At 36.6% G+C, this 24466-nt stretch overlaps 2 protein-coding genes across 14 annotated transcripts in view; one reads left to right on the forward strand and one right to left on the reverse strand.

Moving 5' to 3' along the window:
• Positions 1-9138, forward strand: part of LOC134801564 (zinc finger protein rotund-like) — a 197697-nt gene extending 188559 nt beyond the window's left edge. For all 6 annotated transcript variants that reach the window (XM_063774175.1, XM_063774176.1, XM_063774177.1 and 3 more), the window contains one exon: positions 6313-9138. In XM_063774175.1, the coding sequence (XP_063630245.1) occupies positions 6313-7326 (1014 nt within the window). In that variant the 3' untranslated portion in view covers positions 7327-9138. The remainder of the gene's footprint in view (positions 1-6312) is intronic.
• Positions 9139-9508: 370 nt separating this feature from the next.
• The window catches only part of LOC134801559 (filamin-A), a 112108-nt gene continuing 97150 nt past the window's right edge, over positions 9509-24466 (reverse strand). For all 8 annotated transcript variants that reach the window (XM_063774157.1, XM_063774156.1, XM_063774158.1 and 5 more), the window contains 6 exons: positions 19585-19775; positions 13360-13585; positions 12685-12803; positions 12104-12200; positions 11681-11887; positions 9509-11381 (listed from right to left, as the gene is read on the reverse strand). In XM_063774157.1, the coding sequence (XP_063630227.1) occupies positions 11197-11381; positions 11681-11887; positions 12104-12200; positions 12685-12803; positions 13360-13585; positions 19585-19775 (1025 nt within the window). In that variant the 3' untranslated portion in view covers positions 9509-11196. The remainder of the gene's footprint in view (positions 11382-11680; positions 11888-12103; positions 12201-12684; positions 12804-13359; positions 13586-19584; positions 19776-24466) is intronic.

Consider the following 24466-nt stretch of genomic DNA (forward strand, 5'->3'; position numbering starts at 1 on the left):
TATTAAAAGTTTTAATCTATTTAATGTTTCTCATATATATCATAACCACGCATTTAGTAATTAAAAGACCTTGAGCACAATTTAAATGTACCCACGTCAGCCTGTCAGTTGTCTGACTAGATTTGACCGTGGCAGACATCTGACATGTTAAGATTGTATGCTTAAGTATTTTCTGATACTTGGATTAGTGGATTTTGAAGAGGAGAGAGGGGTAAAGTGGATTAATAATATTTTTTATTCATTTCTGATTAAAAAACTGGTGAATGAATTAAAATTAAATCAGAACCCTAACACGATCTTAAGTAAATAGAGTTGAATGAATACTTGACTTTTGTTTTTTTATAAACCTAATTTCATTCCTACCACGTTTGATTGACTTAAGTTGGATACTTTATTCATATGTTATTTTAGTTTATATCTATAATATTACTTACTTGAGTAAGTTATGTTCGTATATATTCATAGGTATGAATGACAGCCGTAGTTTTAATTAATAATACTTTATGATTCATTCACTACAAAAATCAATAAAGATAATCAATCATCGATTAATTAACAATTCATTTGACGGATAATTCGTGAATAATGCTCAATCGAAGTCGCAAATCGATTGCTTTGCCTATCATTTGATGGACAAAGCAATCAGGAATTGAAGAATTTACTTCCGATTCTCAGTTCGATTGTAAACAATTAAGTGACAATTTAAACGAAGAATTGAATAGTTTTTTTAACCTATAGGCCTACCGGTTAACTGAGGTGGTTGGGAATGATTGTGGTTAGTTATTACGGTCTAATTGAAGGTTTAATGACGTTGATGAGTACGGAAAAATATAAAATGGGTAAATATAAACTAGTTTCAGTCCCCAAAACTCAGCCTTTACTAGAGAATCACTGCGTAACTTCTTTCCCAACCGCCTGAATGAACGAATGAAATTAATTTGTTCCAGAAAATATTGACAGATTAATTGATTAAATTAAACTAAAAGGTATACGAGTACAAACACAATAATAAATAATAAAGATAAATGTTAGACGTACAACAGGTTTTATTTTGTTTTAGTTAACTAAATGAATAAAAATGACTGTAAAAATTCATATAGAAATTGTCATTGTCGTTTTTGGTTGAAGTTATATAGCAAAAGTGGAAACATTATATGTTTGCGGTTACTACGGGGTCTACGGGTATTAAACACGAGTATGTATTCGAATAATATGGGTTATGGCGGTTTTCCTTATTTTTTACATTATTTAATGGTCTTGTGGCATATTTGTTTAGTTAGAATTAAATTAAAGAATACAAAAACAGAGTTCCATTCGTCCTTCCAAGACGTGGTATTTTTATTTTATTTATTTATTTAATAAATAAAAATACAGTTATTCTTAAAAATAGGCATAGCCCCGCAACACTCAACAATGAGTTTGACTGTGGGGTGGGCTAGCAGAGTACGAGTAAAGTTACATTAGTAACATACTACCAAAGTTTTACATGCGTACGTAATGATACTTTTCCTAATTATTTTGAAAATGCATGGAAGCAGATTTTTATTAAGATAAAAATAAACATAAAACTAGAAAACTAAACTAAAGTTAAGAGAGTTTAAGTTTTATATATAAAACTTTATTCGTTCTAATTTTTATGTATTACAATTTTTAGCAACGCTAACTAACTAGTACTTATATGTTACTTAAACATCCATGTCAAATATCACGTATTTTAAAATTTCGTTTTAACCTCTAGCCGCCCAGAGGCCTATAAAAAGGTCTCCTGTTCCATTCTAATTTGAACTTTGTGTTGACTTCATCAAAGTTTCAGTTTGCTTGGCAAGGTTTGACGTATGGGCGGCTAGAGGTTAAAATATGAGCGTAACTATAAATTTTATCAGCTAAGTTTGTGCGACTCCATAGTGTACTGTGAGTACATTTTTGAGAGATATCCGTGACGGCATATCGCGACAAGTGAAATGGTGACCACTTAACCCTTCAGTAGCCTGTAGGCTCTCAGATGTCGACCTCAGATTACGGCGATTAACCCTCTCGGAGATTTGCCACATTTTTCCCGCCGCAGGGCAAGGGTTGAGTAATCCTGTGTGTCTATTTGACGTGTGTACGGTATTGGATGACAGGTGGACATATTTTAGATTTACGCTTGTTGCTTAACCCTTTTAGTGCTTCGTCTACATGTTTTTTAAATGGATTTATTACGTTTAATGTACAAAAAAGCTGATACAGTTTTTGCCACTCGCCTAAGTCTCAATAGCTTGTAGCTAGTAAAATTTCAATAGCTTGGTGTTAGTATGACTCACGACAGTTCATATTGGGTTTATGTAGATACCTACCTACATTTTTTTTCTGATTAACTCTTGAACATTATATTATGTCGTAGCATTTGTGTTTTAAAATTTTTAGCATTAACAGCTCTGTCTGTCCGTCTTACACCATCGCCCACACTGTGAACTATCCATCGGTAATTTTTTTTACAATAAGCATAAGGTCCACCGATGGACAGTTAAGAGTGTTGCTGTAATACAAAATCTCTACGAATTCGACATAAAAATAATAATATATTTCTTTAATATAGTATCTGTGTCTCTTGTCTATCTGTATTTGCAATCTTCCTCACTATTCACACTTTTCGTCGTACTTCCTTCAAGTCGATTTATTCTTACCATATTCCTAATCCTTCTCTATAATTAATTAACTACTTAATTGGCACTTGATTCAAAATTGCCCCGAATTGACCAGGTGACCAGCAGTGGAGATAAACGGGGACGGAAAAAGACCATTTCAGACGAGTTTGGGGTCCCACGGGGCGCCGGCGACCCCACGCATTGGGGTCTTCTGGAGGCCTCCGATCACGAGGTATTGGACCATGAAAATAGTCTTGAGGACCCACTAGTTTTTATAGTAAGAAGCAATGTGGGTCTTGCTTTAAGTAATTCAATTCAAAGTCAATTCGACTAGTCGTGTTTATCTTGTTGTGTGTTAACGTAAGTGAATGCGCGGTAATCAATGTAGTTTCAATCAAATTTTAATACATTCGATTTACATTCCACGTTACATTGCTTCATTCTTGTTGATCTTACTACTTCAAGTATGGTAAAAGTGGTTTAGAGTTTGTTGGGCCAAATTAAAGATAGACCACGACTACTATCGCATTCACTATGCCAAAGAACACGTTTCAATATATCGAAAAATTTAACAGCATATTATATAAGTCGTCGGAACTAGTTCTAGCTTCCAAAAATAGTTCTAACGTCCTTCAAGACTGTCTTCATCGTCGTCGCCATGTTCTAGATACCTTAGTTTTTGTTTAGACACAGTAATATTTACAATTGTCTCCTCGCTTGTCGCACAGCAATCAATATCTGAAGAATCGCTGTTTTTTGTTGCATCTATACGTGTCTCGATTTTGTTATAATTAAGTACGTTAAGTTATTTATCGTGTAGATTCCTGAATCGGTCCTTGCCTATTAAAAGTCAGCCACCACTTCGAATTGCAGCCTCATACCATTAGCTCCAAACTTTAATTATCTCCGGGCTGTGACCAATCGCGTTCGTGTCTCAGATTTTCTTACAAGTCATCCGACGTGCTACCGAATCCTACATCCAGATTCCTCTCCTCCATTCCAACATCAGCTTTATCGCTTTCAATTTAAAGTTTCACTTCGTCTGTTCCATTTTTGAAAACGCGTTCATTGTTAACCAGAATGGTTCTAGCTACATCATCATCGATTGCGTGGATTTGAGCTTTATTGCCTGTGTAATTTGGGTTATAATTGAGGATAGGATAGTAGGGTTTGATTGTTGCGTTAAAATTGAGTCGTGGCTCGCATAGTCGGCGGCATTGTGGAGGCAACGCGGCGGGATGACTGGCGGGTTTCATGAAACTAATTTGGGATGTAACAAAGACCAATGCTATACCGAAACAGTCTTTTGAATGTGCGAAGGCGCTTGCCGGCACGTGTACTTGATTCGTGTTTAGATTTACTATTAGGTATAAATATTTAAATGACAATGCTATCTAGCATTAACATCTAAGATGATATGCTTAAGAAGGTTTCGTCAAATACTTTAATAATGACGCAGACAATATATTCATGAATTTCTAACATTTTAGTTTAATGATCATTACAATGCAACACAGTCATCTTTTCCAGAAATTTCAGTAATATCCTCTGTCTATACTCAAGTAATTTAGTATCTTTTAGCTTGCAATTCAACAAAATTACTTTTATTAAGGTACTTCCCAAAACCTTGACTTCACCTTGCTCAGCATCTAAGTTCATCATCATTACCGTGATTGTGGGTAATCGGAGGAAGTGATTCGAGGCGTGAAAAATGTCATGACCACAGTCATGATGCTGCGGGCGTCCTGCTCCTTTGGGTGTTTAAGTGTGACGGGCAGTCATGCAAGGAGGGGTTACAAATTACTTCTTACGGACCGTAAAACACCCAACTATACTCCACTACGATACGAAATTAAGTATATACAATACAAATGTTCTCTTCGGTTTTATCTGCGTTTATTCTTACATTCATAAAAATATGCAGCCGTCGAACTACGGCATTCAAACAATAGTCGCTTTTGAATAAAGATATTTGTTTTAATTTTGGTCCATATTTAGGATTAGTTAAGTAGGTGGTTTTACTGTACTACTTTTAAATCTGAGCGTTATGGTGTAGACATACCATTTGAAGTTAAATGCATTGGCTCTCGAGACAGTTTAACTAAGTCAAGTTTTGTACATATAATTCTTTTTTATTGTTAACTGTTTTATTTAAACCATTTAAGGTACTATAAAGTACCTAAAAAAAGATAAGGTAGGTAGGTAAAAAGAAGATTTTTCCAATAGGTATATTAATAATGAATATATTGAAAAATCAACTTTTTTGCTGTACTCTGTCCTGTGCGCCAGGGAATAACAGATACATAGAGAAAGAAGAAAGCTGTATAACCGACCTACTTACTTGTATAACTCGATTAGCAGAGAGTCCATAAAGAACCCGTATTACAAATATATTACACCATAAATTCAGTCGCAGTTTTCTTGCAATTAATAAATCAATATTATGGGACAATCAAACGCAAACCTAGCATGTAAAAATTACCTACTTATCCACTCCAGGCAATGTGACTAATTTTTGCAACCTTATTTAGAAAAGCAGGACCATAGCTAAAGATTTAAATTCCCAAAAATGTTTTGCTGCTCATTAAATATGTTGTTAACTTATATAAAGAAAAGGTTTTTACAAAGCTAGAGATCCCTAAAAGCCACGTTATTTGCCTAACAGTCATTCGTTCCGCTGCGGATGTCGTCCAAGGACAGAATTCACTTTCTGCTGGTTCTGGTGATGAATTTTAAACAGCTACGTTTCTGCGTATACCCTAAGTCGAAGGGGTAAGGGTTAGAATGGTGTATTGTTGTCTGTTAAATATAAAAATAGGAAAAGACTCGATAATGGGACTTTTGATTGCGTTTACGCGGCATTTGGGAGTCATTTTGCAGTAGGTAAATAGGTTAATACGAATATTCGCAATAATTTAAAAATAGCAGCGGTTTGAATCATAACTTAATAATTGATAAAGCCGGAATAATAGATTTTTTTACTACACTACGTACTTTTTTGTACATTCATATTTTTGTTAAAAAGTTTATTTACAAAGGTCTAGGTTAGGTTGTGTAACCATACATTTGTATAGGTATACAAGTATGTTTAAATATATTTTTTAGGTAATTAAGTGCATCTTTAAATGTTTAAATTTTAATAGACAATTATTATTTTAACAGTTTTTCCATAATATATTACAAGTTTTATTAATTTATTTTGTAACTAAATTACCTTCATACATAAAAACTGTTGTTTTTACTTTGTCCCGCATTTGTGTATGTGTCAATGTGATCTGTGTTGCATGTCAATAAATGTACATGTATAATTTACTCATTAACACCCAAATAACAAAATGATAATATATTCTTTGACGACCTCTTTCAAGATGCGTTCAAGCCCACTTGTCTTTCCTAAATCAAAAAAATCCGTCAAATGAAATATTTTTTTAAGCTGTCTATTGTATCATTCATTAAGAAACAAATGTCTACAATTCGACTGACATTGATTATACAAGGACACCTTTCTCGTTCTCGTTCTTTGAAATTAGACAAAAACATTATGAAAGTCAAAAATGACCAATTCGAAATTTTATATTCAGACAAAATTCTATGTTAAAAGAAAATAATAAAGAACAATTTAACACCTTCCCTACATATAAGCTCAAATTCAACCAAGTTAATGTTTCGTTTCTCTTCCTTCCAGGTGTTCGGCTCGAAGGCGGACCTGCAACTGCACACGCAGATCCACCTGCGCGAGGCCAAGCCCTACCGCTGCACGCAGTGCCCCAAGGCCTTTGCCAACTCCTCCTACCTCGCGCAGCACTCCCGCATCCACCTCGGCATCAAACCCTACCGCTGCGAAATCTGCCAGCGCAAGTTTACCCAACTCTCCCATCTCCAGCAGCACATACGCACGCACACCGGTGACAAACCCTACCGGTGCACCCAAATAGGTTGCACCAAGGCCTTCTCCCAGCTCTCAAACCTCCAGAGCCACAGCCGCTGCCACCAGACCGACAAACCTTTCAAGTGCAATTCCTGCTACAAATGCTTCACCCACGAGAAGGATCTGCTCGAACACATTCCCAAACACAAAGAGTCCAAGCATTTGAAGACTCACATCTGCCAGTATTGCGGCAAGAGCTACACCCAAGAAACTTATCTAAGTAAGCACATGAACAAGCATGCCGAGCGAGCCGATAAGCGGCCCCCGATATCCGCTTTAGGATTGAGCGGCTTAAACAGGTCTCTGGCCGCAGCGGCGCCGACGGCGACTCCGTTCGGCGACCATCCGTACTGGCCTAAAGTCAGCCCGGATTCCGCGGCGCATATGTCTGATGATGGTGGCTATCATCAGCAAAGAGAGGAGGAGCACCACGAGCAGCAGCTGCAGCAGCACCGAGCGCTGTTCGCGCAACACGAAGCTCAAGAAGAGCGATCCTTGCAGCCGCCCGTTTCTGCAGCGAATTCGGCATTCACGCCGATTAACTCCATGGCGCCGCATTTGAACGGGCTGTCGCACCACAGCGCGCTGCCGGCGCGGCCGTACCTGTACGATCCGCTGCACTTCCAGCAGGGCAAGCAGCAGCCGAACAGCTTCCCCAACCAGCTCATCTCGCTGCACCAGATCCGGAACTACGCGCACCAGCCGTCCGCGGCGCTGCTGCCGGCTGAGCACATCCTCCCTCACGCGCTCTCACACAAAGATAAACAGTAACTCGCAGCTAGCTACTTCTAGTACTTACGATGGTATTATTAGTATAATTAACGAAATATATAATATTTAGAATCTCGCTCTCGAAGACAGTGGTATTATGAATGTATGAAATACGAACGTTTTTGTCGTTTATGAAAATTCATGTTTTTAGACTAAAATTGATATCGTGTATTGAATACTCTGAATTTTTGTGAGTAGATTACAAATGTACTGGGTATGAAATGTGATTTCAAGGATTTGAATCATTCATTGATAGAGATTTTGATTAGTTTTCTGAAAGTGGATCCCCTTTTGTCCGTAGCTGAGTTAGTTGAACCATTTCTGGTGGAACATAGAACAAGCTTGGTTGATTTTCTAATTTTGACTGCGAATCAAAAACTAGATATAATTAAAACTGCTTTAAAGAAAACTAATCGTTAAGTTTAGCAATAATATTATTTTCTGTACATATACCTTCGAAGTTCCGATCCCAGTTTAAACTTGGTGTTAATATATTTGGTATGAATGCAAAAGATAGGACAATGTATTTATTTAAGGCTTTTAAATTATCAATATCCCAGTATGCGTTACACACAAAAATGAAAGTTCCTGACAAATAAAATTATACTTAGAGACAGTATATGGTCTTGAAATCACTATGTTCGGTTTGTATTGCATTTTGTATACGTTAGTTGTATCTCGCAGATCTCTCTACACATCACTTTCGCACTCAGTTCCTACTTAGTTCATATTCATTTAGTTTATCGTCTACTGTTGGCACTTATGATTTTTTAAGTATTATCCTTATGGAAAATGTCGTCTTCCTTTTGGCCCCAACGCGCCGGAGGTCGAATATATTTTCAAAAAATAACTTAAGCATTTCCATTTTGTATAGAAATTTTCAAGTGGCCAAATTTGCTTACGATTCGGTATTGACACTTTTTGTACATATTTTGTATATACGAAACCAATTTTTTGAAACCATGAAATTTATTGACATGTTTTTTTATTATTTTAGTCTAAAAAGCTTGTGCTCAATTATATTAGCCGTGGGTCTCGGCCGGCGGGTTCAGAACGTACTTAACGAAATGACATTTCAATCTGTTGATTTAAAAACTTAATTTAGACTAAGTTTTGGAGTATACGAAAATTGTTGATTTGGTCTTTCTGCACAGTTGTGTAGTTAAAGAGTATTATGTGATAGGAGAAATCGGGAAAGACGATGAAATATTTTTGGAGGAATCATACTTTGTTCATCAAGCGCGGATTAGGTTAGTGATGCGGGCGCCGGTCTGTCCGCTCACGCTACACGCGGCGACACAAGTTTTGATCTCTGCTTTAGATCCTCGAATTTAGCCTCTATTCCTTCCTGCACAAGGAGACAACCTAAACCAGCGCTCAAGGCCCCTGTCGCCGTCTGTACAGTTGCTAATTTTTAAGTTCTTGTACAAATGGTTCTTGTTTCTTTAGAATAACATGTACGGCAATACTTGAATCTTCCCAATCGTTGTGTTATATGTCAATATTAGTGCGTGAATTTAAATGTATAAATATTCATCATGACAAGCCAAGAGTTTATCCAAATTTCTTTGGTATAGAAGAAGTTAAAGATCGCCAATATCTCTCTATTGTAAGTAGAAATGTGATATTGTATTTGATTTTTTTAGTTAAGTGTACACTTATTATTTAGATTAAATGAATATTTTTGTAAGTAATTTCGTTTTACGTTAGTTTCGCTTTGTCTAGCGTTTTAGGTTCAGATCATAGATGGAAGTGAACGAAATCTTTTTTGTTACTTAAAATCGATTAAAATTACAACTATGCCAAGATCAACTGACTGTTTTTATTAACCCCATTAATTTGGTGAAAATTGTCTCAAAAATAATATATTTCTTCTACGAACTACGAAACGTTTACCGGATATAAAGTAATACAGATGAAGGTATTGCATAATCTTTTGCCATCGTATTTTCTCGGAAATTTTCATATTTGTCATGCTACTTCAGTCAACCTCAGGACTTTTTGTACCGAGACTGACTGAAATAGCAATACACATTTCCGTGAAAATACGATGACTAAATGATTATGTACTACATCCGTACTTATAAATAACATTCAAAAACTTGTGACAATCTTCACCAAGTTACTTAAAGCCGGATCACCACACAATAACATGAAAACCCATAAATAAAAAAACTTGTAGAGATTTTCCGTTTATTTAGTTAACGGTCGCAAATATTAAAATACTTAAAATAGGTATTTACATCGTACAGGGTCTACCTACGTAGGTAAAACAGTTCATTCAGCACAAATCATACGGTATAAAGCAGTACCGAAAAACAACCCAACCATAGTCCAAAATTTTACAACTATGGTCTTAAACTAACTCGAATATCTTAATTTAGATGTAACTATGTTCTAAGAAATATGTTTTCATAAATAGAAGAAATTTACTCAGACACGTACTTCGGACTATAGATGTAGTATTGGCCCATAGTTGAGCACTTTTACGGTACATGATCACTTAGAATAAAAAAGGTCCAAAGAAGATTCAGACTGAAAGCAAAGGACAGATTTCTCAGAATAATTGTTAGTGACTTGAGAATTGAGATCGAAAAAATCTGTCGTCTGTTTCCAGTCCGATCTGAAAAATATATGCACATTCTAAAATACTTCAGTCAACATAAAGCAATAAAAATACCTTACATTTTACACAATTTCTAGACGAAATACCCGAAATCTTTGGATATAAATAATAATGACGACAATTATTTAAAAATTTTGACGTTTGATGAGAAAAACATTTTTTGTCACCTTTATGTTGATCAAAGTAATGAAGATTAACATTCAATAAACTTTTTTTAAACAAAAAAGCTTAAGAAATATTTAAGACTAGATAAAACAAATGTGCGTATGATTTCCAGAAATAACCCTCAAAGGACTTAAAATATGTAGGGAATACTTCAAGTACTACTTTATATGTATTGTCATTTAGTCGCCCTATATACTAAACGAGAGACATATAAAATTTCTCAAAAGCACTGGTTGACAAAAACTTACAAATAATGTGTTCAAAGCTTGAACTTGTTAGATAGAACTTCACAATGCTATATATATAGGAAATGATATAAAATAAGATAACAAAGAAGGAACAAGAAAACTTGATAGTAAATATAAATAAGTACAAAAACTAGATAGCGGAAAGGTTTGTTTTTTTTTGTGATACACTTAAGAGATCGTTTTTCCTTTTTTTTTCAAACCTTTTCGATATCGATATTTTAAACCGAGCGAAGAAATCCAAAACATGAGCAAAATCCAACGTCCTTTATAATACTTTCATTATCATACCTAATTCAATTTTTTTGGGGATTTGTGGGGAATTCATAAATGTATAAATATCCTACCTACATCATGATTGAACAAAACAGTGTGCTAATAGGTACCTACTCAGTAGTCTCAGAACATTATTTAAACAATAGGTAGTAGAAAACGTTGAAATTATTTAATTCAAATTTAAGAACTATTCTCCCTTAAATTTAAATATTTTCATTCTTAGAACTTGACCAGCGTTAACCCTACTACTAAAATCAAATAACGCAGGACCTTGAATAACATCATACTTATATCGCATTTCTCTCTGCATATATTTCTCATGGAATTATCTAAATAGCTGCTCTCAAAGAGACAAATTTACAGGACTTACAGCTACTTTCAAGAAAATCACGCTGCAGAAAAAACCTTCCATACCAACTTGATGCCATTCAAAGTCTCGCGCCTCATACTCGTGCAAATGGTCTAGATGGAATGGCCAGTAATATAAAGTCCTTGAAAATAATTTTACCTTTTGAAAACATCTATAAATTCCCCACTACTTCACAACTGCTTCACAACCTAAACATCAACCTTATACGGAGAGCCAGGGATGTGATCGTCCCCCCATTTGACGATGACGATGTACTCCCCGCGGTCACGGACCACGTACGAGCAGTCGTAGTTGTGGCGACCCTTGTGCTTCAGCTGGACCTCGTCGCACGGGCCCTTGGGGCCGTAGATGCCGACGTAGAGGATGTTGTTGCCTGGGGAAGTAAGTATTGTTAAATAAGAGTAAGTATGAAGGTTACATACGAATGCTACTTAACTGATATTTTAGAATGAAATCTAGATTTGAGTTAGAGGACTTTGATAGTAATCTGAACTGGTACGGTCCGGTCAAAAGGGTTTTCATAGCCTATTCGCAAAATACGCTCTAACCACAGGATCAACCATAATATTGAATGTATGACAGCACGGAACCCTGCTTTCTCTTTCTGGGTGATTTTCACTGAGACCAGCTGGAACTTTTGAAATACCATACAAAAAACAAAAGTTTTCTTACCAGCATCGCTACACGTGACAGTGAACTGGTTATGCTTGTTCAGATATGCCTTCTTCAGCCCCATGCCCTTGCTGGTGACCTTGGAGGCGTCGGACTTGAAGTGGGGTAGTACGGGTCCCTGCTTCTGGCCAGCCTTGGCCACCTTCTGGACAGTTTCCACGGAGACTGAGGAGGTCTCCTGGGCACCGACTTCGGCCAGGTTTCCACCTGTAAGTATACAATAGGTTATGACACTTTCTTAGTACCTAAGCTAAAAAAAGGAGCTTATATAAAGAAGGAGAAAAGACGCGTCTCCACTTTTACCTAAAGATCAGAATGCTATTCAGCTGGATTTTCGTGTAGTTGTACAATCCTTGTTGAGATGGAGATAAAAATATCTAGGAATATTTTACTTTACAAAGTAATAAATGGTGATTCACTGACCAGTAGCTTCAATCTTGAAGGGAGAGCCGACGATGTGGTGGCCATTGTACTTGATGCTCATGTAGTAGAAGCCAGGAGCCAGGGGAGTGTAGCGCACCTACAAACGATCAATAGATTAGTCTTATAATCAGGCTGAGGCCCAATAGTTTGCATGCTTCTTTAAGTAAATGTACGCACTTAAATTACCTACTCTCCAACTATGTTTACCACTACATTTTTGCAAATAAATATCTTTATCTTAAAAAACAAAAAGATAATTTAGCACAATCACAATCAGTCCCAATTAATTATTATTAGTATTTAATAAAAAGACGCTGGTAAGTGGTAAGCTGTATCAGAGACGCAGCTGCAGTAGAAAATCTCTAGTGCGAGATAATATCAGCACTTTTGCAGCACGGCCTTAGATCTCACTCGTTCCATCGAGGTTGAAGCAAGTAATTAAGGACCAGAAACTTTCTTCTGCAGCAGGTGGATACTATATACTTTTTGTCACATTTGGTCTTTGTGATAGACTACTGATTTATTTTAAACACGCTGCAAGTAAAAATGTGTTCAGGTTGACCTGAATCAATGATACGAACCTTGTATCCCTCCTCGACCTCCGTGCAGTCCATGGCGACCCTGGAGGGCCCGTCCATGTTGACGGCGAGGTTGCCCGCGCCGGCGTTGCAGGTGTCGATGATGAGGTCGGTCTTTATGCCTGTAAGTAAACAGAATAAGTGAAACTTTGATTCAAACTCCTTTAGTAATTAGGTGTTTATTCCTATATATATATTTTATATAGATCAGATCTAACAAAGATTGGGGTAAAATTAATGGACAGGATATACAAAGAGCATGGGTTTTATTGTTTCAATCTGAATGTACTGCACAATATGGAAGGAATGGGACTCAGCCTTCGCAGTCCGAAACCACTTTGTTTACACAACATTTTGCAATAACACCAGTCTTTAATTTTTTCGGGCGTTGTCAAATTATTTCAATGCAGACTTATTATCAGCTAACAGCCCTCCCAATGCCAAGAAATAATCGACCTTACATCATCCAGTATCAAAATTCTGACGATAATTGCCAAGGCTATCGCTCAACCTTCAGTCTTCCAGTCCGTTCTGTCGGCCATCAAACTATTTAACTCGAGGACCGGATTACGCTTTATTTTCGCTGGATTGCATGCAATTTGGTCCTTCGCAGGACGGATTGACTGGCTCACCGGCTCCGGGGGTCCCGTAGAAGACCCCATTTATAATAACACGTACCAGTTTTCACCTGCCCCAGGCCCGGTCCATGAGCATGCACCGCCGCGGGATCAGCGTCATCCTTCCCCACTTTGATCCTCAACGGAGAGGCGGGGATGTGAACCCCGTTGAACTTGACGTTGATATTGTGCACGCCGTTCTCGCGCGGCATGAATCTGATGCTGTACTGGTCCCCGTCGATGTTCTGGATGAAGCAGTCGTCGGTTTTGCCTGAGGGGGACATCACCTGGAATAAAGGGGAGATTTAGATAATGTGTGACGTTACATTTAACAAGAAAGTCTCGTTATTTTTAGAGATTTTTAGAGAAGACAATATTATAGAGAAGCTCTGTAAATGACACCAAACTTGACCACCTATATAGTTAAACTTTTATTTCCATAATTTTTGGGGGCACTCAGCTTAAGTTTTTTTTTATATTGATAATAACGGTACATTATCATACAGTTGCCCATTGCGATAGCGGAGCATAAAGAGAGAGTTAGAGTTAGTTCTAGAGAGAGTTAAAATCTAGTAAAACATACAGGTACGTACTACACAAAAAGAAATTGACTCAAAACGAATTTTCGTGACCTTTGGTGTCCTTTGGTTCCTATCGAAAATCGCAGACAAACTGTCAGATTTATAGAGCCCTCTAAATTTATAAAGTTGAAATCACGACGTTAGAATTTTAATTGTTTGTACTTACTCTTGATAAAAAAAAAGCTATTTTACTAGCTTTTACCTTTCCGTGCTAATGTGCTAAAACTCTTTTTAATCTACGGAAACTCGCAAACCGCCAAATATTCACAATCCACAGGCTAAACTACAATAACATTGGTTTCATATTTAGCAAACTACATTTATTTCCCATGCCACAACTGCAGTTTAATCCCAACTTTTCTTTTGTGGGTAGTCCCATATTAATTTTTATATCGCATCGTGCAAACTTCCCGTATTCATCCCGTTGTTGGGCCACAGAGCTACGAATGTGGCAGAAAGTTAGATTATTTATTTTCTATTTTGCAGAGTTCCGCCATGCCACTGAATTCTTCGTAACAATAAATAAATGAATAATTGAATAAAAATATATTTGTTTTCGCCTCACAAAGGATACATTTAGCAATTAAATTAGAGTCAAAACTAGGTGTAAAGCTGTATTACAGATCTCCAGAATGAATAACAATTTTTTTCGATTTTTTTTTGCTAGCGGTAAATTAAGATACTGTGCTTACTTCAGTTACTTCGTTATAGTTTCGTTTAGAGTTGGAGTCGTCGCAAAGTTATTTCACAAGTATGTCATCCGTACTCTATTCGACTGTAGCAAATTTCAATCTTTAATCATTCCTGTACGCCTATTTTCTTTATTTAAATAGTTTGGTGCATTTTTTCGATGTGACAGGTTTTTGGTCGCTCTGCTACAATCTGTCGCTTGCAAAGTTATTGGTCCTTAAGACGGTTCATTTTTATATGAAGCACCTGTCACATGAAATAATGCAGGTAGACATTTTTAGAAGTTAGCACATTATTTATTTAGAAATGTTTTTTTTTTATTTAGGCCAGCCAAAAGAGACGTGAAGTAAATGTCATAGGGACAATCATTCGACGCGAGAGGTTTAGTAGGTATTTATTATTCGAATGCTGACAGTGATCTTGCGGCGCTTCTCTACAAGGCGCAGTCGACATTCGTTGGTGGTTTTAGACGGCAGTCCTGCTGCCTGCTTAGTCTGTCATCGCTCCTGGTTCCCCCGGGCCATGTGGCATGCGTAAACTAAATGCAACGTTAAAAAAAGGTATTCATTGCTAACCCTCTATCCGTTCAGCATTCGTAGGTCTACGTGGTTATAAAATATGAAAGGCGCAGAGATTTATTCGTGTAGCGCCTCACGCGCGGTCAGTAGGTTTTATTACATTTTTTCGCGCCAATGTGGCTAGGGGGGAACAGACGAGAACTTTAGTTATGGGACAAAGTTGGGTTAAAAAAGTGATTAGGTATGATCAAGTTTATAAATACTAAAGCTGTCGCTTTTTTATTGTAAAACTTAATAAACAATGTTTAGCAATTTTGGAGATTTTTAAAAACCAATATTCTAGATGTGCTTTACAGACTTATTGGGAAGTTTCATAGTTTATAATGTTTTATTCGTAATTTTTTTAAATTGTTATTGTTCAGTCCATAAATTTTAGTTACCTACCTATAAATTTAGATTTAGAGCTTTAAACTTTGAGATTATCTAATGAATTTTGTGGTGTTTTGGCTAATAACTTAGTTTTTTTTTAATAAGTTAGGTATTGAATAGACAAAAATACAGGTTAATATTAATTACAAGACCCATCTTAAGCAACACCTTGAGGAGATTTATGTGCCGATGGAAGTTCACAAATTGTTTATAAAAAAATAGATATTATCTTTAAACATATTCATATTATCTTTTATAGTGATTTTATAAAGTGACACAGTATAGGGAAGTCCGAAACGATTGAAGATAGATATAATTGCTTTGGAAGCATTAGTTCTTATTGTGAAAATAATATTGGCATAGTCAAAATTTTGTTCGAGTTTATGTTGCCCCTGAAGTTTTACACACATGTTTTTATTTATTTATATTGATTCCAGTTAACTTAGTAAATCAGAGCCTGTGAGATACGTGTTGGGAGAAATTCTTTTATTTCCTTAAACTCCCGGCCGGCATCATCCATCATAAATCTGCGTCACATGACGTACAGTCGGCCGTCATGTTCACACGATAAATCAAATTGACCCCTCGCCGGACCATGTACAGTCAGCTGCGGTTATTGTTACAAGAAGTTGCTAAGAAACGGTTTTACTGATACTTTGCTAACGTGTCAACTTACTTCTGTGGATTTCCTACTAATGCTAAAACGAAGTATAGTATCGAGAATCATACTGTAGTTATTTTTAAGTAGATATTTTATCAAATATGACAAAAATGATTTTTTAATAAGGTGAAATAATTACCTATTGAAAGTTTATCTAATTTGCCACAAAATAATGCCACATCATTTATTATTTAATATGCAATTAGTCTGTTCGAGAAACGGAAAATGATGAAAAATAGAGATAATACTCCTAAAAATACGTGTGATACCTCATTAGATTCGTAATGATGTCTAGAAAAATGTATTCGAAGCGTGTATTAGCACACAAAAAATATCAAAAGTTATTAACAATAAAAGGGAGAAAAAAGTAGATATTTTTTATTTCCCTAATATTTCAAAAAGTATTAATATTTAAGAAACCAAATTATTTAATATTAATTAATATTATAAAAGAAAAGGATATTTCCAATAAATCATTCCATACTTCCATAACTGTATCTCCATTATTTATACCTTTTATTCAACGCTGAACACAGCCCTCCGCGCCTCATTTTCGGGAAACGCGCGCGGCGTGAAAAAGCGATTACGTAACATTAAATATAATTTTAAAGGTATTACATTTCAGAATTCATTCATTCATTGAAAAAAAAATGGTGTATTTAAAACATGTTAACAAATGTAATACTTGTAGAAATTTATCTTAAAATTATTTTTTCAACAAGTTAGGCAATTGTTAATGAACAAAATTTTCTCGAAATTCCTTCTTTATTGAAAACGAAAAAAAAATGTACAAATAACTACTGTAAAATTACCTCGCTTTCTATAGCCCTTCTCATATACATGCTTAATAAGATCACGTTATAAAAGTTTTAATAAAGTTAATACTTGCTTAAAATAAGTTTTAGAATAATATAGAAAATTGACGAAAAACGAAAAATCAAGGTAAAATTGTAAAATATAAAACTTTTTCAGAACTTTTATAACGTGATCTTATTAAGCATGTATATGAGAAGGGCTATAGAAAGCGAGGTAATTTTACAATAGTTATTTGTACATTTTGTTTCGTTTTCAATAAAGAAGGAATTTCGAGAAAATTTTGTTCATTAACAATTGCCTAACTTGTTGAAAAAATAACTTTAAGATACATTTCTACAAGTATTACATTTGTTAACATGTTTTAAATACACCATTTTTTTAATTTTTCAATTAATATTGAATACCTTTAAAATTATATTTAATGTTACGTAATCGCTTTTTCACGCCGCGCGCTATTCCCGAAAATGAGGGCTGTGTTCAGCGTTGAATAAAAGTATAAATAATGGAGATACAGTTTTGGAAGTATGAAATGTTTGATTGGAAATATCCTCCTCTTTTATAATATTTAATTTTGGTTTCTTAAATATTAATACTTTTTGAGATATTTGGGAAATAAGAAAAATCTACTCTTTCCTCCCTTTTTTTGTTAATAACTTTTGTAATTTTTTGTGTGCTAATACACGCTTCGAATACATTTTTCTAGACATCATTCCGAATCTAATGAGGTATCACACGTATTTTTAGGAGTATTAGCTTTATTTTTCACTGGATTCCGTTTCTCGAACAGACTAAATATTATATGTCATAATTTAATAAAAGTTTGACGTTTAAAATAACACTCGCACTGCGTGTGCTATCAAAATCGATGCAAACTTTTCTTGGTCTAACTCTATCAAATTTTTAAAATCGCCTGTGTATAAAAATATAATAGGAGTACCTGTGGAAATTAAATTCAGCAAATGAGTTAGACTTAGACGGAATAGGATGATTAAATGATAAAAAGTATTTTTAAAAATTATTCTAAAACATAATATTTTTTTATTTCAATAAGGAATGTGCACATTTTACACTCCTTCCACATTAACAGCGACGGCTTTTTTTAATTAAAATAATATGGTACTAAAACAATTCCGACTGACTGTACGGCCTCTTTATTGGAAGACATATTGTCTGCCGAATCTCGCAATGATCCACAGAGATTTGTAAATCTTTAACTGGGGTTTGCATACTATGGCGATCCATGGGTTTACTGAATTATTTACAGTTTATTTGATATTCACAGGTTTAGCAGTTTAATGGTTTATTGTAACGGATAGATCTATTGTATTTAAAACGAGGGCTAAACTACAATAATACCTACTATACAATAATAAGACACAAATAACAGACAAGTGTCCAAGTCCAAAATGGGGTACAAAAATGCAATGTATCATTTCTCTCTAAATCCATATTAACTGGCAACTGTGCACAGTGAGTAAATAATATGGCAAGAGATGAAGTTTCACAGTTGACATTCGAGTATGTTATCGTGTGTTATGATTTCCCGTGTGTTATGGTACATTTTTTGTGAGCGTTACCCGTGTAAAGCGTGCTTACTCGTATGCTAGTCTTAGCAGAGAGCTAAAAACTACTGTTTTTCTCTTGAGTCGCTTTTGCTAATAGATTTAGTGAGAACATTTTGTCTACCGTCCACAGTTCATCAAACCTTAGACGATTAAGGTGGGGGTACTGGTGTACTAGTGCTCGACGCAGTCCCAGTTAATGTCATCTTGAAACTTAAGTCATTATCAATAGAGGTGACAGCAGGGGTCATCTATTGGGCATTAGCATATCGAGCACTAGTACCACCACCTTATACCAGATGAAACATGAGGCTATACACAGTACTGCTGTTCGTTTTTCTGCATGATTAGGTATTTTTACAGCTATGTAACCTGTTTATCCCAAATAAGTTTTTTCAAGAAGGGACAATTTTATTGACTTTGTAATCTTACCCTAGCGTCCAGATCTCCTTTAGCCCCATTGAGCCTGATGTAGAACTGCGCTGGCTTGTCCACTTGCGCTGCGTCGGGGAACTGGGCTACTTCCAGAAGATGGGCGTCGCCGATGGTGGGAGAGATGTACACTTTGAAGTGGTCCGAGATGTGCTGCTCGCTGACCTTGAAGATGACCTTACAGCTGGAGATCCTTACCCTAGCGTCCAGATTTCCTTTAGCCCCATTGAGCCTGATGTAGAACTGCGCTGGCTTGTCCACTTGCGCTGCGTCGGGGAACTGGGCTACTTCCAGAAGATGGGCGTCGCCGATGGTGGGAGAGATGTACACTTTGAAGGGGTCCGAGATGTGCTGCTCGCTGACCTTGAAGATGACCTTACAGCTGGAGATCCTTACCCTAGCGTCCAGATCTCCTTTAGCCCCATTGAGCCTGAAGTAGAACTGCGCTGGCTTGTCCACTTGCGCTGCGTCGGGGAACTGGGCTACTTCCAGGAGATGGGCGTCGCCGATGGCGGGGGAGATGTACACTTTGAAGGGGGAGTCCAGGATGTGTTGCTCGTGGACCTTGAAGATGACCTTACAGCTGGAGGTCCTTACCCTAGCGTCCAGGTCTCCTTTAGCCCCATTGAGCCTGATGTAGAACTGCGCTGGCTTGTCCACTTGCGCTGCGTCGGGGAACTGGGCTACTTCCAGGAGATGGGCGTCGCCGATGGCGGGGGAGATGTACACTTTGAAGGGGGAGTCCGGGATGTGCTGCTCGTTGAACTTGAGGCCGATGCGGTATTCGCCTGGGAAAGGATATTACATTAAGTGACTGGTAGAGAATGCTTTAAGACATCAAATATTTAAAAAAAAATTGTTTTGGAATGTACAATTTGAGCTCTTTCAAATGATATAAAGGGGGTTACCATTTGATCTAGTAACTAGACTTTAAAATTTTGTCCCCTCTTCGTATTTTCCATAGTTTTTTCTATATGTTTAAGTTAGCGTTGTTCATGACTATTCCAAATTTCAAATCGATAGCTTAAGTACCTAGTTCTTGAGATATTTAGCAATATGACAGTACGGACAGAGTAGCACCATAAGGGTTCCTTTTGTACCTTTTTGGTACGGAACCCCAAACATAAGGAATATGAACCAAAGCAAAAAAAAAACAAATACCTACGAACAGCCATTGAAATCAGAATATTGAGTCTAAAACAAATCAACTCCAATAAAATAGTGCATTGCATTTGTTACCGTTCCATCCATCTATATCTAACATCTTTACATCACCCACCTGTCTTCAATTAAGCGGCACTTTGAAATTCTAATTCCCCCGATCCCGACAAATACACTAATAAATTTGCACGCCCTAAAAACCCGAGAAATTGTACAAAAAACATTTAAATTGGTCTAAAAACCTCAGAATACGTCAGTCAATCTGAATAACGGATAACGATGCTACTATACATCTTCCCAGGCCGTGCCTGAATTTGAATTTTTACATATAAAAGTTTTTTTCCGTATGGGACGCGGCGCTCGCGCTGGTGGTCATACAGTTTTGCAGATTTATTTATCCGAATGCTGGTTTTTTGGCCACGTTTTTGCTGATTGTACAAAAATGTCTTGTTTTTACTGGGTTTCTTTTGGATTTGGTTTTGTTTCAGCAAATTAGACGAGGGCCGGTGATACAGGGTTTTACTGAGCTATAATAACTGCATTTTAAAATATACAGTTAAATACAAATTTACATCTCTGTAAATCCGATCAATTGAAGAAGCTAGATGCTTGTCCAAAGCTAAAATTTTTAGGTTATTCCAAGTTGCATAGCATAACTTGGCTGCGAGTATGTTGAATTAAACTTAAACCCAATAGGAATTAGAACCTGTTGTAATTAGTGATAATTATTGATTTATATTAATATGTATTTATACCACATTTATACTCTGTGTCATACTGCTTGTCAAGCTAATCCCTGGTTTTGACACTCTACATTATTTAAACGTCAGTTAGTTGCCAAATAATGATGCAGACCGTGTGCAAAGTGATAGAGTCGTGAACATTCTACTCCATAGTTACTGTTGCTCGCGGCAGTCGCCAGTTTAAGTGCTACTCAAACCACAGTTAGCTACAAGTACAACCAGGCCCCCCAATGGTCCAAATAATGATGTAGGCTATGCAAAGTAGTAGTATTGACATGCCCCGGGTCGGTGCCCCGCTTTCCTGCTTCTTATTAAGGTTTTTTGATAATAAAAAACTGTTTTAATAATAAAAACAGGTGTACCGGTTTTTGTGGGAAAGCTTTATTATGTCATTGCGAAATTTACGTTTTCTGTTTGGTAAAAATGGTGGTTTATTGGTTTTTGAAGGGTTTGCAGAAAGTTAAAATGTTTTACGAAGTTTTAACAAGCCTAAATAGTTAGAACTATAATCGTTGTTGTTCTAAAATTGTGTGCAGAAAATGATACGTATCTGCTCTAGACTGGCTCTAGAACACTGTATTAGGTAGGTACTTTCTAAGTACGTTTTTTCCTTTTTTACGATAAGCAATTATCTACTTCAAAATTTTGGTTTTTAATGGATTTGTTGTACAATTTCCGTTCTGATAACTCCCCCTTCCATAAATAACGATATTTAACTAAATTGTTAATTGAAAGTAAGTACCTTCAAGAAATAATACTGATGTTTATACTTCGCCGCGTTTTTGAAATACACATGTATTTTACTTTCCTCGTAGTCGAAATGAAAAGTAGAAAAAGTAGAGTGAGTAAAGTAGAGTGAGAGTTTAACTCGGGTAAAAGGCACCATTTCATCCCTTGGTTAACAATGTACTATTAAATTCTCCTATATTTACTCATCTAATGCCAAATAAAACGGTGGGCCCGGTGACATCGTTCCACAATTAACCAAAGTTTTATGACATCAAAAGCGAATTAGCGGGCTACGTACTTAATGAATGCGGGACAAGTTGCATGATGCAAATGCGCACTCAAATCGCACTTAGCAACAGCTGACGAACTGTTTCTAATGAGAATTGCTGTTTAATGGGGTTTCATTGGCGTTTATTTACCATATTAAGGATGACTCACGCTATACCTAGCCGGGCCCGGGCCGAGGCGTTCGACATGTCATTTTCTATGACGGCTGATCGCGATCACGTGGTGCTTTCCATAGAAAACGAAGCGTCGGAAGCTCCGGCCCGGCCCCAGCCCGGTCTAGCGTGAGTCAACCTTTACTAGCTTGCGTGAATTCGTCCGCATATAACAATGTCTTCGAATTAGGGCGAATCAACTTTTAGACCACTGTTTTGAGTGTCTGTTGCGTTACTCAAAATGTCCCTCGTCACACTTGCTAAGCGATGCGGTCCGTAAATTATTACCTACCTATTCTATTCTAGTTATTCTAAATCTAAAATTTCGAGAGCTGTCCTGTAATGTACGTACGTAGGTAGAAGTTCTAATATGACATGTCGGACGCCTCGGCCCGGGCACAGCCCGGTCTAGCGTGAATCATCCTTTACCCAATGTAGATTACTTCCATACCTTAACAGATTTCGTTACAAACCTAAAACCATAACGCACTGAAAAACCGAGCAATCACAAAATACTCTCACCTCCAAATACAAAACTTAAGTCATTATTTGGCATCTAAGCTTGATACATTTATGAAGCATTTCTTAAGAAAAACCTCCTTTGGCGGTCAACTTTTTTGCGAATCAGAATACAATGGTCGGGGACAAATTCAAGAGTGGCATTCCTCGGGCCGTGGTGTTTAGGAGTCATTTTAATTGACCGCCTTGAAAATAATCGTCGGTAAAAAAGGTTTTTTAAATTCTTTAAGGGACAGACGAAGCGCTATGATGGAATGCCGAGGGGCTGGTTGGAGACTTCCAAATGAAGTTTGATTGCATAAATGGGTGCATGAAATGCAACAGCTAGCCGAATTTGCTTGTTGATTGCTTATTTTAGCGGCAGAAATGCAAGTAACAATCGATAACGTGATTAAAAGAGAACGGAACTTCGGAACACAAATAGTAGTAAAATATTGATGAGAAAAAAAACAGCCTTAGCTTTTTGAATTAGGTAATTAATTAAAAAATATAGGACATAACGAACGTTACCTACAAAATTTTTATAAAGATATGTTTTTATACATAACATTGGTAACAAGTCATCGTTACTACTTATAAGTAGTCTGTCAAACAACTTTGTCTGTAGAAAAAGGCACGAAATTAAAATTTTCTATGGGACAATAACTCTTCGCGCCAAAATTTTTTTTTCAGCTTTTTTCTACTGACGGAAATGGCTTGACAGACTATAATATTGGTTTATATTCATATTCATATTTTATTTATAATATAAATTACACCTCAAGTATAAATTACACCTAGTTTTAAATAACACCTCAAGCAAAGTTACGTACTAAACTGAGTAGTAGTACAGTTTTAGCGTCAATGGTTTTTGGAAAGAATGTCTCAATCCCAATAACTAAAAGAATAAAACAGTAAGATAAACTTGAAATGTTTTTATTTATTACCTTAAAAACGTCTAAAATAAATTATTTTTGCCTGTTAATTGCAGTCAACGAATGATGCATACTTAATGTAAAATAAAGGAAATTTTAATTACCAGCCATACTCTGCTTAGTGAATTTGGACCAGAGGAGCTGGTGGCCTAGCGGTAAGAGCATGCGACTTTCAATCCGGAGGTCGCGGGTTCAAACCCCGGCTCGTACCAATGAGTTTTCGGAACTTATGTACGAAATATCATTTGATATTTACCAGTTGCTTTTCGGTGAAGGAAAACATCGTGAGGACACCGGACTAATCCCATTAAGACCTAGTTTCCCCTCTGGGTTGGAAGGTCAGATGGCAGTCGCTTTCGTGAAAACTAGTGCCTACGTCGAATCATGGGATTAGTTGTCAAGCGGACCCCAGGCTCCCATGAGCCGTGGCAAAATGCCAGGATAACGCGAGGAAGAAGAAGACTCTTAGTGAGTTTATAAGGTATACTGAACAACTTTTATTATGGGGTAACCATTTAACCAATGCCGAAATCGCGAAAAAATTTGGCTGCCCCATAGAAATCAGCGGCATCACATCAGCCGGAATGTACTTACCTATAGGTATAGACTATAGTCTGTGCGGAAAGAGAATAGGTAGTCGTAGAATGTATAAGATCCCATACATTTCACAACTCTTCTCTTTCCGTACAGATTATACCTATGAAACAGCCAAATGATTTTTTCGCGATTTCGGCATTGGTCCCATAGTACAAGTTGTTCAGTATGACCTACCTATAAACTCACTACGGGGAGTATTGGCGCTTAATTTTCACCCTGTATTTATAAACTTTTAAAATAACCCTTCGGGGCCGGACTACATTTTTTTTAATTTGCTGCGTTTTTCTACTGACGGAAAAGGCTTGACAGACTATAATATTGGATTTAAATAACACCTCAAGCAAAGTTACGTACTAAACTGAGTAGTAGTACAGTT

Source organism: Cydia splendana, chromosome 22 (genome assembly GCF_910591565.1).
Source record: "Cydia splendana chromosome 22, ilCydSple1.2, whole genome shotgun sequence".
Taxonomy (NCBI): Eukaryota; Metazoa; Arthropoda; class Insecta; order Lepidoptera; family Tortricidae; genus Cydia; species Cydia splendana.